The sequence below is a fragment of the Aythya marila genome (genome assembly GCF_965140915.1).
Source record: "Aythya marila genome assembly, chromosome: 1".
Lineage (NCBI taxonomy): Eukaryota > Metazoa > Chordata > Aves > Anseriformes > Anatidae > Aythya > Aythya marila.
Genome location: NC_139042.1, coordinates 142,686,559 through 142,702,625, shown reverse-complemented (window position 1 = coordinate 142,702,625; position 16,067 = coordinate 142,686,559). Strand labels below are relative to the sequence as shown.

General features: G+C 46.9%; 1 protein-coding gene across 1 annotated transcript in view; it reads right to left on the bottom strand.

Annotated features, from left to right (window-relative positions):
* CACNA2D4 (calcium voltage-gated channel auxiliary subunit alpha2delta 4) overlaps positions 1 to 16,067 on the bottom strand; it is a gene marked incomplete at its 5' end in the record, with an annotated part of 113,023 nt that overhangs the window by 80,548 nt on the left and 16,408 nt on the right. The window contains 7 exons of the mRNA XM_082751847.1: positions 1,191 to 1,269; positions 2,298 to 2,411; positions 11,450 to 11,539; positions 12,672 to 12,746; positions 14,254 to 14,404; positions 15,009 to 15,069; positions 15,555 to 15,686. Of these exons, the coding sequence (XP_082607973.1) occupies positions 1,191 to 1,269; positions 2,298 to 2,411; positions 11,450 to 11,539; positions 12,672 to 12,746; positions 14,254 to 14,404; positions 15,009 to 15,069; positions 15,555 to 15,686 (702 nt within the window). The remainder of the gene's footprint in view (positions 1 to 1,190; positions 1,270 to 2,297; positions 2,412 to 11,449; positions 11,540 to 12,671; positions 12,747 to 14,253; positions 14,405 to 15,008; positions 15,070 to 15,554; positions 15,687 to 16,067) is intronic.

Sequence of the window (16,067 nt, the reverse complement as noted above, 5' to 3'; positions counted from 1 at the left end):
TGTGTGCTTGAAAATGAGGACTACAAGAGCTATAAAATATGTTGAAACAGAAGAGCCAAAATCAGTGAGCCTTCCTTGGAGATCAAGTTTGCTAAGTGAGAATGCAGGTGCTAAGAGCATATTTTTTGTTCTCAAGGAGAATCCATTCTCACATTTTATGGTGAAACAACAGCACCATGAAATCCCTGTCTCTAATATTATAGCTGCATGTGCTATCTGAAATCCAAGTTTTTGTTTCATCTAATAAAAAATAAAAACGTTACATGTGATTCATAGCACTAACAGATGAACCTTGGACATCCCCAGCTCATGTACACACCAGCAATTCTTGTCTGTCGCATATTTTCAGTAGCAAATGTACCAATGCCTTTCATAGTCTGCTGGAGACACTGCTGAGATGGAGAGAAAATACTCCTAGCTAATCAGCCCCCAGCTTCTGTCTCCCTTTCCTTTCCCTGTTGAAGAAGGATACTGACGTAGGAAGCATTGCAGGTTGCTGTCCATCTACAGATACACCAAGGCCAAGTCATGCCCAGACAGGGAAGACTCTTTTCTCCCCCTCTTCGTTCACTTTTGTGGATTCTAATAGGGCTAACTGGACTTTCTAACTGGCCCCAAATGCATAAGGATGATTCACCTACTCTGAATGGACTTTCCTATTCATGCTGGCTACAGAGGATATTGGTTTGGGGGCAGGATTAACAAGCTGTCCTGGTACCTCGGTGAAACCACTGGCACAAAAAGAATTTGGCAGGGGTACAGGGGTTAACCCACAGACATTGTGAAAAATGCTGTAAAACCTTTAAAAAAGATGTTTGTTTTACATCTCAGCCAAAAGACATCAGGCTCGCTGACAGAGGTTTAGACAGCTTGTCAAAAGCCAGCAACCGGGACACAATAAGCACAGGGTCTTAGGTGGACCACAGCCAGCATGGATCTCAGTCACAGTGTCCCTTGGCACCAAGACAGGAAAATGTGGTGGCTCAGCACTAAGGACTTGTGTTAGTTGGACACAGGCACGCTCCACACAGACTAGCAGGGGCTGCTTTTTCCCTAGGACATCTTCCAGCTGAGGGAAGCTATGCAGAAATGGGCCCCAGCTATGGTGGGGAAGCCTTGGAGGGGCCCAGGGCCCCGTGGCTGAGGCCTACATGTGACATGAGTGACTGGGGCTGATGCCAATAGCGCACCTTTGTTGTTGCAGGCGATCCATTTCACGTTGGGGGCAAAAGTGACTTCCCGTCCGATGAGGTAAGTGAAAACCCGGACCTGAGAACAAGAATGCAAAGGTAGCCTCAGTAGGCTGTCACGTTTGACACCCTGCCATGCGCTGGTGGTGCAGGGCAAGAGCTCTACCTTCACGCAGAGATGGAAGCTTCTTGCTCCATTTGTTTTGCATTTTCTGGGCTGGAGCTTCATTTCCAATTACAATAAGCTCAGAAAGCCAAGTAGCACCCGGGATCATCTGCATAATAAGCCAGGACTGCAAATTCTGTTTGATTTTATGATAGCAGCTCTGCCAGGCACTCAGCAACCACATGCAGAGAGGTTTATAGCTCACAGGAATCCTTCACCCAGGGGAACAGCTGGCCACGTGAATCATTTAAAGCAAGTTTCACCATTTCTTGTGTTTGACCAACAACAAAGGAGTGAATCCCGAAATAAACAGCTCCAACAGCCCTGTGCTCTGGTCTTTCAGCAGGCTGCTTCTCTCCCTTTGTGCATTGCTGTTAGCTAGGATGAAGTAAACAAATAAATCAGGAAGGCTTAGGATGAGCCTGGTCTATCCCACTTTCACAGTCTGCTCTGTAAATACAAGCCTGTAACCGCAGACCTCAAAGCAGATAGGGCTGGAAGGTACCTGGAGAGATTCTGTGGCATTCCCCTGCCCACTATAAGGACTGGTAATAGCCAAACCTTTCCCAGACAGGACCAATTACACACAGTCCTGGAGGGGATTAAAATTCTTTGCAGAAGTGTTTTGGTTTTGTTTTAAAATACTCAGTTCAGTCTTTATAATCTTATCAGAAGAACGCTTTGCTTGCCCACACCTGTGGCAAATGATGTGTATGAAAAACAACCTGCCCTGACCTACAGGTATTCATTTGTGATCCCAGCACCACTAAAATCACTGCAGCAGGCTCCTGCCTGGCTGCTTTTCATTGTGTTTACAGCAGGATGCATGCGGGTGCTGGATGCTCAGCTCTGCCCAGCATCCTGGCTCACCCTCTTCTATTCCCAGCATAGCAGGATAGCATCTTTCCTCGCCCTTTCTATTTGTCACTTCCCAGACAAACCTTCCGATCTGGCCAGTTGTACTTTTCAAACACAGCTTCATAATCTTCCACGGCTCCGTCTGTGATCAGCATGATGGCTTGGTTACACAAGCCTCCTTGACCGGCGTCTCTGAACTGCAAGCAGAGTGGAAGAGCATTAGTTATCTCAGCACAGGCCCCTTCTGTGTCACTGCAGCACATTTATTCATGATGGGCCAGATCCCGACTTCCTCTTGCAAATCTCGTACTGTGTTCAGAAAGAGCTCTGCTTGAAAAAGGACAGTGTTTCGATGCTGCATATATTATTATTTTTTTATTATTATTTCTACAGCCCTTCCTAGCACATGTGGACACAGGAGGTTTTACAAAAATAAAATAAGAAAAAAGAGCTGTGGAGGAAGGGTTTGATTCCCTGCTGCTTCACAGCTTGTGCAGTCACATTCATTTATGCAAAATGGCTGTAGACTGACCATAAACACTGCCATTCTGATTTGACAGCAATAACTGTCATTTTTTATGGCAGAAAATGCAAGAGGAGGGGGGAATCAGACTCTATTTCAGGGTAAATCCATCAATCTGTCAAAAAGAGCAGAGAAAAGCAGGAAAACATGAAAAAAGAAGGCTGCTGCCATCAGCACCGAAGTAGGTTATGAATGTATCCGACAGAAAGACCACACGCTGTAATCAGAGAGGACGTTATCTCTGCATAAGTGGCATTTAAGGTAGAGGTATGCTAGGACTCTGGTGCAAACACCAGTGCTCTGTTTCCAGAGATGCAAGGCGAAGTTGAATGGGTGTGCTCTTAAACACAAGCCAGCAGCAGCCTCCTTAGCTGGGAAAAACAGCCTTTGGCTGCTGCTTATCTACAGCTCCCAAACACAGAGCCTGTGCCTCTCGTGCCCTCGGGTACACTGGCTGCAGAGATCTGAGCTCCCCATGCAGCACCAGCACAGGTGTTGAATTAGCAGCCACCAGAGGAGGCAGAAGAAGGCATCAAGGAACAGAAGTGAGGACTTTGCTGTGGCTCCTAGCTCTGTGTCAGCCTGCACTTTCCCTTGCACAGAGCCTCACTGCTTCGGTGAACAAGGAAATGGGATGGAGAGCATATGGGAGACTAATTGAAGGGTGGCCAGGTTTACATCAAACTGCCGCAATTTTGTGGGGAGAGCGTAGACATATCTTATAAATCAGGAAAAGGCTTCCAAGTGGCAAGACCAATTGCATAAAATGAAAGCAAGCACTGGACAGAACAGCATGCAGGGTGTGAGCTGGGACTTGTTAGGTGTTTCAGGTTTCAATTCACAAATCTCTCCTGGTTTTGTAATGCTGTTAGGACAGAAGGCAAGTGTGATTGCCAATATGGTTCACTGTGGTTCATCTGCAGATTAACATCATAACCATTGATACCGGGAAGCCTACTGCAAGTCCAAATTTCCTCAGTCATTTCACCACTCCTTTCATTACCTCTATGTTTATTCCTCTTTATAAAATACCAGGTTCAGTGTTAATGTCACCACAATGTCTCCATCCACTGCCATTTATGTCAGCAGTCCTGCCTTCTTCAACATTACACTTATCGTCAGTGAAGTACTTGTTACTCTACTCCAATGATCGTGGATTCAACAGTTTCTGAACAACCAGTATTAGACCACAGGTATGATCCCATCCTTCCCTGTTGTATAATAATCCCATTATTTGTATTGCGTAGCAGAATTAGGACAGATGATCATGAGAGAGAAGAGTGATGCAATGTGGTCATTTCCATGTCTTTCTGTATACAGCCCCCAAAGTCTGATATTTCCAGTGGTATAGAAAGTTTCTACACCTTGTACCATGGAAAAACAAAACAAAACAAAACAAAAACAAAAACAAGTGCCAGCTACAGGGTAGCTGGAACCCCAGGAGGGCCAGAGCAGAAGTGTCCCCTGCTCAGCAAGGAGACCCAAGGCAGAGGCTGGGAGTATGGAACAGGAACAAGCATAGGGCGTCCTTAGGTGCAAAGGAAAGGGGAAAAACTATTGACAGCCACGTGGGATTGTGCTAGAGACCACTAGATAGGAAGATGACAAGGAGTCTCGGGTGAGCTATTCCAGGGCACATATCAGCTGTGTCCAGATTAGCAGAGAGGACAGCCTAGCTAGCATGAGCTTCCATCACAGAGGCACAGAGTTATGGTGGTGCAGGAGGTGCTGTCAGAATGAGGTTCAAATCACAGACACACAAACACTGAAGTTACAAAACCAGCTGTTTTCATAACATGAACAACAGGCTGTTGCAATCTACAACATGCTTTGTTTAGGTGATTATTAAATTAACACTTAATTAAGGTCACCCACCATTTTATCAAACTACTTAAGACATCTCTTCACATAGCTTGCTTTAGACCTCATAATACTGAGATACTGGAAATTAGATGCTGTATCAGAACCAGCAATCTCCTAATTACAGGAGTAGATGATATTTTCAACAGGGAAAATGAGATCATCAGTGTCATAGAAATAGAGATTAAAAAGACAGATTGAGAAAACAAATGAACAAGAGGTAATCCCTGATTTTTAGGTCCTTTTGTGGCTGGCTGCAGCTGTAGCAAATGATCTGGCAGCACTCACATGAAGCTCTGAGCATAATTCTCTGCTCTGATTGAAGTCTCAGGAGCGTGAAAGAAGAGCACGGTGAGGAACAAGATGCCTACAGACCAGATGTCTGAAGAGGTGTGGGCTAGAGCTGCGGTTGGCGAAGGAGGCAGGGAGCTGCGTATTCCCCTGTATAGCTTCAGTCGTGTTGCCAGGAGTAACAGACATGATCTAATTCATTCAGGGTCACAGTCTCTTGTACTCCCTGTTTTGCTCATTGCCATTTACATTGCAGCTTTAGCCTGGCAAAAGCAACGGTGGAGAGATACAAACATCAGCATAGCTCTGGTATATACGCACCCCGTATCTGTCACAGTCCTGAGGGAACGGGCTGATGGAGTTGCCAAGCCTCTCTCCATCATATCTGAAAAGTCCTGGCTGTTGGGTGAAGTCTCTGATGACTGGAAAAAGGGAAACATCATTCCCATTTTTAAAAAGGATAGAAAGGAGGACCCGGGGAACTACAGACCAGTGAGCCTCACCTCTGTGCCTGGAAAGATCATGGAACAGATCATCCTGGAAGTGATGTCTAAGCACATGCAAGACAAAGAGGTGATCCAAGTCAGCCATCACGGCTTCACCAAGGGCAAATCCTGCCTGACCAATCTGGTGGCCTTCTGTGATGGAGTGACAAGGGAAGACTGACCAATGTCATCCACCTGGACTTCTGAAAGGCCTTTGACACAGTCCCACATGACATCTTGATCTCCAAATTGGAGAGAGATGGATTTGAAGGGTGGACCATTCAGTAGATAAGGAATTGGCTTGAAGCACACACCCAGAGGGTGGTGGTCAATGTCTCTATGTCCAGGTGGAGGCTGGTGATGAGTGGTGTACCTCGGGTCTGTCCTGGGACTGGTACCGTTTAATATCTTTATCAACAACATTGACAGTAGGATCGAGTGCACCCTCAGCAAGTTTGAAGGTGACACCAAGCTGAGTGGTGCAGTCGATACACCAGAAGAAAGGGATGTCATCCAAAGGGACCTGAACAAGCTTGAGAAGTGGGCTCACATGAACCTAATGAGGTTCAACAAGGCCAAGGGCAAGGTGCTGCATCTGGGTCAGGGCAATCCAAACATGAGTAAAGACTGAGTGGAGAACTCATTGAAAGCAGCCCTGCAGAAAAGGACTTGGAGTTTCTGGTGGACAAAAAGCTTGATATGAGCCAGCAGAACGTGCTTGCAGCCCAGAAGGCCAACTGCATCCTGGGCTGCATCAACAGAGGGATGGCCAGCAGGGGAGGGAGGTGATTGTGCCCCTCTGCTCTGCCCTTGTGAGGCCCCACCTGTAGTGCTGCATCCAGGTTTGGGGGCACAAGAAGGATGTGGGGCTATTGGAGTGGGTCTAGAGGAGGCCACGAAGATGACCAGAGGGCTGGAGCACCTCTCATGTGGAGACAGGCTGAGGAGTTGGGGTTGTTCAGGCTGGAGAAGAGAAGGCTTTGGGGAGACCCCATTGCAGCTATTCAGTCCTTAAAGGATGCTTATAAAAAAGATGGAGAGCAACTTTTTGCTCAGACAAACAATGACAGGACAAGGGGGAATGGTTTTAAACTAAAAGAGGGGAGATTTAGATTAGAGGTTAGGAGGAAATGCTTCACTCAGAGGGTGGAGAGGCACTGAAACATGTTCCCAGAGAAGCTGTGGATGCTTCATCTCTGGAGGTGTTCAAGGCCAAGTTGGACAAGGCCCTTGGGCAACCTGATCTAGTGGGTGGCATCCCTGCCCACAGCAGGGAGGGGGTAGAACTAGATGATCTTTAAAGTCCCTTCCAACCTAACCAACCTCATGAGAAAGTTAGCAGTAGAGAAAGAAATAGAAAAACATTGAAGAAGAAATTAGAAATGACTTTAAGCAAAAAGGCATGAGTTGATCTGTAGGAAATTCTGCACTTTCCATATCCTGATAAATATGCTGCAGAATCCATGTCCAGAAAGATGTCAGTGGAATCAAGAAAAGACTTATAAATGCTCAGATAAAAAGCAATAAAGTGGGTAAAAAGAGCACATCGGCAGATGATAAAAAAGCACAGGGAAACTGCCAGGCAGAGATGCTTTATAGCCTCCATGCTTCCTCATCAAAAGGACAATATTGTAGTGGCTGGGTACAGCCTGAAATGATAAGAAACAAAGAAAAGAAAGGATTACATGCAGGATCACAAACTAGTAGGGTTAAAGAAAGTTAATTGAAAGCATTCAGATAATCTGTGCTCAGCAGGAAGGGAAAAGAATGGCAGGAGTTGCTGTACTACTTGTCTTGTGGGCTGAGACTTGACTGGGACTCTATGAGATCCCAAAGGACAACAACAAATCAACAGAAAGCACATTTTGCAAGAAGGGAATAAACTAGATGGGTAAACTCTCCTGTAGCATCTATGCAGTGCTAGAAGAATGGCTGAGACTGTCCTCTCTGAGTGCACAGAGGGAATGTCCCACACAGGCTGGGCATAAGAGGATAAAAACTCCTGTGATTTCTTACATTGGACAGGTTTATTCTTTCTATGACATCAGTTCTGCTCATGTTATGCAAATCCTTACATCTCACCAAAAGCCAGTTTATTAACAGTTTCACTTTTTTTTTTTTTTTTTTTTTTTTCACTTATAGCTATTTTGGATTGCCCTAGTCATTACTAACCTCATAATTTATGTCACGTCTGAGTGCAGCAACAAGTCAAAGTACCATTAAAACAACCTGGTGTTGAAAGCAGAAATCATTCCATGGTGGCTTAAGAGAGCAGAACCTGGGGTTTCTTTTCCTCCGTGGGGTCAGAAAAACATCATCTTTCAAATCACCTGCTTACTGAGTGCATCCTGAGGAAGGAGGACCCATGAGAGTCACAGATTCTGTACTGCCTTACCCTAAGTTCATATAAAATGAATATATGAACACATGTATGACTCCCACCTAGAATTAGGGGTGTGTTTGCATAGGTATATATGTACATACTTGTATATATGGCATGTCTATAAAAATATAGAAATATATTTACAATTTGTTTGCATTGGAAAAAATAATCTGAGGCTGAAATAAGGAAGAGGAGGGTGAGCACTGGCTGGAGAGGAATACCAGAGAGGCAGATCAGCTGGACATGAATTAACAATGTGACAGTGTCTGAAGAGAGGTAACTGTTGTCTTCTGTTGTATTAAGAGGACTGTGGAGCGTTAGACAAGGAAAGTAATTATTCTGCTCCGCTTAGCACTTGATAGCTCTCAGCTGCAGCACTCAGTGCTGTTGGGAGCACGATGTTTGAGGGGAGGTGGAGCAGAGCAGTGGCCAGAACAAAGCGGTATAAATCCTGCCAGAAAAGAGTGAGAGGACAAGACATGCCCAGCATGTGTGAACAAAGAAGAGAAGGCAGCAGCGAGATAGACTAAAACTTGATAAACTAAAAAGCTTGAGGGACTGCACTTGGCACTCGAGAATTTGGAAATGCTCTGCAAATGTGTGCTCAGCGCCATTGTTGCCCTGCGATGCATATTTCATCGGAACTACTCGGTGTGTGACTGAACTGAAACAGAGTGCCAGTGGCTGACAGAGCATGGCAGAGAGGCAGGGGAAGCTCTGGCTAGCTGTGCTCCTGGAGCTGTCGTGCAGATTGCGTCAGAGATTAAAATACACCCTGCCTACCCTGGGGCATAATGGAGGAAAACAAAGACGGCGAGAGGTCGCATTCTTCGTCAGCCCCTCTCTGCTGCTCATCCCTCGCTGAATAGGTCTCTGCTGGGCTATTAATTCTACGAGCAATTGGGCTAAGGAAAATTACCAGGGAAATTTTGCAGTCACTTTCATTACAGATATTATTACTGGTTGTCTGTTGTAATCAGCAAAGCCTGTTTCATCAGTGTGATGTAGCAATTTTCATTCGCTTGCGTACGCTCCCGTGAACAGCAACAGGAGAGTCTGTGAGGAGCAGCTACGACTACAGGCTGAGAATGTGAATTTTGTCTGATGGGAAGGGGGTGGCTGATTCCTTCTTCCCCACTGCCCTCCAGCCCCACTGCTGTAGGCCTTACCTGCATGGCTGCAGCAGGATCACAGGGTTGTTTCAGGACATGCTGATGCAACCCCTTTTTCTCCCCTATTGCTGATAGGGATTTAACAGGCTCTAGGGGAAGATTTCAGAGAGTCCTTAAAGCATGCATGCACTTGCAAAGGGTGCCCTTCTGCCTCAAAAAGGCCAGCTGTGGTGCTGGCAGAGCCTGGGGTGCCCCAGCCCTCTGTGATGAGCCCTTACTGGGACACCCACAGTATGTGAAGGATGCTGCAGGACAGCAGGGGAGCTTCTACCCTGGCATCCTCCATGCACACTGCCTCTGGGACTGCTGTGTGTGCACTGAGACATGGTCTCTGCCTCTTCTGGATGTTATTAAGGCAGACAGAAATCCTGGGATGAAGCTGAAAGTGGCTGCAGGAGGTCCTGCAGACCTTCTGCTGCATGTGCAGCTCTTCCACAGCTGGTTGCAGATGAGGCTCCCAGCTGATGGCTTCTGTGGCTGTGGATTTAACCCCCTGTTTGCTAAAGAGGAGGCAACCAGAGTCTACTGAATGAGCTCCCTTCTGTCACACTGAGAAAGCTGCAACCAGCGTTGCTGGGAAAGGAAAGCTGGGCAGCGGAGATGCATAGCTCTCTTTCACACCTTTCTTTGACAACAAATTCAGCAGAACCCCTATTTCATGGACATTCATGCTGCCACAAAATGGGCAACAGCATCCTTCTGCTTGCCTAGGAGCTTCTGCAGTCCTGCCTGCACGACAGTGCCAAATTCTTTAGTCACTTTAATTCCTGAGGTCATAACGAGAGACAGCACCTCACCTTCTGAGTAAATGACATCAGATGATGTTTGTTTGTTTGTTTTTGCTTGTTTGTTTTTAATCACTATTGGTTCTGTCTAAGAGAAATTTTGACCTCATTAGCTGAGGAAGAATCAACAAGGATCAACATAAGTGATGGCTACCTAAGCTGTTGAGTGCATTTTTGATGCTGAATAGAGAAGAAATTTTTCTCTACCTGCCAGCAAGTTTCTTGTCTGTTACCACCATGGAATTATGTTGATCCATGGAGCTGCACAGACACCATTCTCTCTGGAGTATTTTTGTGCCAGCTATGTCAAAAGAGGACTGTTTTTTCTCAGTCTCAGCTTTCCCTGCATGTACTTTCTACTTCCCAGGGGCACGCCTGGCTCAGATTGTTCCAGGTTTTGTGACGGTTCTGCCTTCTGCAGGCTTGAGGATTGCCTGCTCTAGTGGGTGAGCCATGCAGGACAGGAAGGAGGCGTGAAGTCTCTTCATTACTGGGACCAGAGCAGTGCCTGTACCGGTTGCTGTTTCAGCTGAGACAAGTGGCTTCCTTTGGGGCTATGCTCCATCCTTCTCCACTGAGATCTTCACAGCTGTGCTGGTTGAGAGAGCCAGCAGTAGAGCTGCATTAAGCTTCTTTAATCTGTTGTCACTCTACATAACCAGTGACATGTTAGACATTAAGAAACCAGTTTTCCTCTGGTGGAACAACTGTTTTAAGATTCTCACGTATACCACTCAGACCCACATAGGCTCTGCATCTTTGGTTTCTAAGATAAAATTAATTGTGCCATAAAATGCAAGGATACATTTAGATTAATCTAGCAGAAATTCTGTGGTCATCTAAGCAATTATCTTCCCCAAAAGATGTCAAACCATTACTGCTATGCAAGCCAACACCCTATGACTGCAGTGACAATGCTACATTACTCTTCTCAGGTTGCCATTAAATCCATTATGCTTCTCTTACCACTAACGAGTCAGCTCAGCCACCACCACTGCTGGGTTCAACTCTGATCATGCTTGCACTAGCATAGATTTGGAACACCATCACTATTGTCAATTAAACTTATAGTCTGTACAACGAGTGAAAGTGGAGAAACTTTCCCAGGATGCCAAGTCCTCTATTACAGCACCTCTAACACCATCCGAGTCATTACAGCCACTAGCATTGTACCACACACACATTTTTCCCAGCATCCAAGGCATGGGCATCTTTACACCTACACCACTACAGACGGGTCATTGAGGAGGTTGGGGCATCCAGCAGCTCTTGGACCTTTTTTTTTTTCTTTTTAATAATTCCTTCAGAAACAGAGCTAAGTCACATATCTACCTCCAGGCAGAAGTTAAAACTGTTCACATAAAGCAATTAATTATTTTCAAATCTTACCAGAGCCAAAATGCTCCCAGCCCATGACAAGGTGGCACATTACAACAGTGATGGTGAGGAGGGGCTGATTGCCTGGGGCTGGATGGGACCGCCACAGTGGCACCCATTGATGGGGTCCCCACACCCAGAAGCTCTGCCAGACTGGGCAGGTTCAGCAGCTCCAGGGCATCACCCACAAGCCAACACCTCCTTGATGCCTGGTCACTCTTGCACACTGTTTGCCACAGCTTTGAGACCCATGAATACCACTCATGTCCCTCCTGTGGCTGTGCTAAGCCAAAAGGGGGAAAGCAGGGGTGGGCAGGGACAGATGTGCCCAATGTGAGTGTTGGCACTGAGCCTCTTACCTCCCGCAGGATTTTGAAGGACTCCGTCAAGGCCTTGTTCACTGTCCCCACTCCTTTTGCCTGCAGTTCGTCCACCAGCTGCTTGAAGTGCTGTAGCGAGAAGACAGAAAGGCAGCAGTGAGCTGCAGGCAGGGATTGTCCTTGGAGGGGGGAGAAAGGGTGACTTGGAGAGCCCGATATGTGGGCTGCCATCCTGCATGGATCCCGATGGATCAAGGTGGGGAAAGGTCAAGTGGCTGCTCTCTAGGCAGTGCCATCGTGTTGCACACAGCCACAGGACTGCATTTCTCAGCCTGTGGGCAGTGAACCATTACTGGTCCATGAAATATCACGCAAGGGACAAAACTATTAGAAAACACACTTTCCCTTTTACACCCCTTCAGGAAAAACAAACAAACAAATAAACAAACAAACAAATAAACATTCTTGTGTATGTGAGAGCAACAGGATGGGGAAAGAGAAAAACAAGCACCCAAATTTTAAGTGGCTTTGGTCTGGTTGCAAAACACAGCATACTCCACAAGAAGGACGGTGTCCAAAAGGTTTGGGGTTCCTTTGGGAGACACTGCAGGAGATGTCACCTCTGGAGTCACGCTCCATCACCCAGAGCTAGGCTGGGAAAGAAATTTGGAGAAAAAGCTGGCTGTTGAAGATGTGGAGGGACACGTTACCTCTGTGGTATTAATACAAAGAGGACAATGAATGAAGAAACAGTAGGAAGAGCTTAAAATACTGTTTGGCCCAGAGGGTGGTGGAGCAGTCAGATGCAGGCTGACCACCTCTGGACTGCAGCTGCTGAACCCTGCTGGGCCAGAGCAGCAAAGCCCCCTAATCAGAGGCTGTTTGCTGGAAACATGCCCTGGAGAAGGGTCAGGCTGGGCTGAAAAGACATTCACTGGGAGAAGGCTGAGGATGCAGGGTTTCAAAGGTGGAGAGCCTTTGCCCTCTGTGCACTGAGCCTGGTCCACTCATGCTCGACCAGCAATGGTGCAGCACATAGCCACCAGCTAACCCTTGTGTCCTGGCAGCATTGTGTAACCAAAGATGAACCAAGGAGCCAGCACATGACTGAACTGGTGCTTGTTTCTGAAAAACAGACCCATGTGCCTCTAGGAGACAGCTGTTTCTTGTCCCTAGGGTTTCATGTTGCAGCATCTTAAACCCACATATTTATCATGTTAAGGGAGCAGACTGGACACATCAACAGGAGCCTGGTACTCACCTCTCTGTTATCTCTGTCTGCTTGCACCAGGATACCCTTAAAACAGGGTTCAATAAAATGAACGTAATCATTGTACTGCAAATACAAAATGAAAAGAAAGGTGTTGTAATGGGAAAAAAATCACAAAGTGGGTTCATGTCCTAGGTGGACATTAAGAACAGTATCAAGCGTAATTATTTTTATAGATGTTTCCCATTAGAATTGTTTGTAGTGATCATGGCAAATTATATTTTTGATACATCCCATATTTGTTTAAGTATTGTGTTAATTATAGCATTTACTTACTTCCACACATACAAAATTATTTTTTTCCATTCAGGCACTCCAGAAATCTCCACACTCTACAAGCTTGTGCCCCTAGCCTTGTTTCTTATACAGTTTGCACATATTTTTTTGACTTCTGGAGACTTTGAATCCCTGGTCATCAGCTGAACGTTGTAAAAGGTTTTGTAGCCTGATATCTGATGCCTCTGGCACGCAGCTGAATAATAACATATCGAGTTACCCCACATCCACTGAACTGTGATAATCAGTGGTGTGTATGCTTCCAGCCTGATATGTACCTGAGGTAAGAGATGTCATTGCAAACCTTTTCCTCTAAGGCTCAGAGGAACGTGTTTTGCCATGGGCTAAGAGGGTACAGATGGTTACCGAGGCTCAGCTGATCAATAGGAGCTTAGGTCGGGCTATAACATGCCTAAGCCAGAAGGTTCTTGGTGTAACAACACAGTGTATATTGCTTGCCTGATCTTTCTGTGATTTTATTTTTTTTTTTAAAAAGTTTTACAACTCCTTAATGACTTCCCTTCCTTTCTCTGCCAACCCAGTTCACTCCTCCAATCATCCAGACATATGAAGCCAGAGCTTTCACCGCTAGAATTTCTGACCGTCTCACACAATGGAAAACTATGAAGGAAAAATAAGCTTTGTATCTTGGTGATTGTGCCCTGGCAAACTTATATGGAAGGGCCTGAGAAAGAGGTGGTGCAAGAATTTGTTTTAAGGAGGCCAGCATACACACAGGAAAGTTTTGCTTTCTGTGGTGCTAGTTCTGCATGGGCAACCAACCCATCCTCATCCTGGCAGGGTTGTGAAAAGGGAGAGAGTAACACCAAGACCCTGACCCAAGACCTTTGTGGTCTGACTGAACTGGATTGCAGCGTTATAGGGTGCTGGGGCACAAAAAGTCATATGGCAGTGATTTTCTAGCCTCGAAATATTATACTGAGGATTGCTGGACCCAAGGACAGTGTTCTGGTATTCTCTGCTAGGTGAATTTATAAGCTCAGGTTCCTGTTAGCTCAGATGTCTCTCTATAGCACTTTGTTATCTGCTGCAGTCACATGCCTAAGCAAGCCAAAAGATGCAGCTGACACCTTCCACAGGGGGTGAGATGACTTGACAGTCACCCTGCTGACCACACAAAGCTGACTTCCAGGGGGTAATTGGTTTTAATCCCCCATCCAACATAGGTATTATGCATTGTCATTCCACCTTAATGTCTGCAGCTTGCTAAGTGGACTGAGGGATCGATACGAGGCACAAGGAAGACAGCTCTGCACTGGGAATAGGACATACTCACTGCAATAATGTTCACAAAATCGTTTTCCCCCAGAGTATCTAAAATGGTGACGATGGTGTGTTTGGCAATGGTCATCCGCAGGCCCTTCATGCTCCCACTGACGTCCACAATGATGACGATGTCCTTGGGAGAGGTGGCTGCTTGGATGTACCTTTATAAAAGAGGAATGCGAGGAAGCACGGTGAGCATATGACGAGGAGGATCTCTGGGTGTACTGCTGTAACATGATGCAAGCCCCAGCATAACACATGCCATGAGCACAGCTGTCCCACAGGGTCCAGCTGGGCACTCGATGGGGTCCTTCCCACCCACCTGCCTCTCCTGCTGGCCCCAGCCTCACTCTTCCCACATGGACAAGAGCTGGGACAGCTGCAGACATGCTTCAAGGATCAGCCAAGAGTGATGATTGTTAACGCATCATTTAGCCGTGCAGAACAGACTGAACAAAAGCCCTGAATTTCTGTTTGAACAGCCCCATCCCTCTGGCTGCAGAATTCGGGCGGATAGGGCATGGGGAGGACGCACAGGTGGTGTTGTCCATGTGGCACATCAGACGCCTTATGGAAAGCTGGCACTGGCCGGTGGCAAGGCAGGTTTGCTAACTGGGTATTGCCTTTGCTTATGTACCCCTGTTCTGGCACAGGAGCAGCCTGGGGCAGTGACTGCTGGTTAGCAGCTTGCCAAGTGTCACCTTGGAGAAGAGGAAGAGGGGAAGACAGACGGGTGCTTTGGCCACGTCCCTCCAGTATGCTTACCAGCCACGATTCCTGCAGTCGAAGGAGATGACCCCGTTCTCATCTGGTAGCCACTTTATTCCTGAGGGGAGCAGCAAAGGGAGCAATCAGCACGTGCACAAGTAGGCATCAGCTCCCTGCTGATGTATTCAAAGCACAAGCAGAGCTGCATGGCTGTTGACAGTTCTCAGCAAGCTTTATTAAATTTCTGTTAAAGAATACACCTCAGTGCTGGCTGGTGTCTCAGTACAATCTGGTAGAGTTTGGGGGAGCAGTTGAATTTACTATAACCATTCTGTAGTTCACCCAGTTTTTTCTCTCCCTAAGGACATCTGAGAGCATAAGGAGGCCGATGCAGGGAGAGGGATGTGCCCCGTGTTCCCTTCCACAGCACGCAGCAGGTCACAGAGCTAGGGCCCTCAGCCATCTGATGGAGGAGCCACCAGGCCATACCAGGCCATGCTGCAGCTGTGGAGGATCCCCAGGCTTCCCAGTTCAGGCTTTGGCACAGCTCAGCCCCTGTCCTGCTTGGCGCTGAAGGAGCGAGGTTGCTGGCTGCTCTCTTACCTGGGTAGAGCCTGAAGAAGCCCGTGGAGCTGCCGAAGTACTGCCAGGTCAGCGTGGGATCCCTTTCAAAGTTGTCCACAAAAATAGGGTTCAAGGCTTCTGACATATAAACGCCATTCAGGATGTCGGGGTCTTTGGGGAAAAAGGAGAGAAAATGGAAAAAAAAATGCAAAAGAGGGGAAGACACCCCCCCAAACCCCTCTAGGATGGTGAGGGGAACACGAACAAAGAAAGCCCAGGCAGGAGTACAGCCATCTGTGGAGGTGTTTCCTCCTGTCCTGCACAAGGGTGCGTCCCTTCATCATAGTCCCTCCCTTCACAGTGACTCCTGTCCTCTCAGCAGCAGCTTTCCAGAAGCTGTGGAGGCAACTGAACGCATGGCTCAAGTAGGCCTTGGAGGGCAGGTCACCCCTGGTGGCTACACGTGTTCCCAGCTTGGCTGCACATCATTATGCCTGATACTCTTACATCCAGGTGGAAGAAGGCTCTGAGAGCCTCAGGATGACCAGCAAG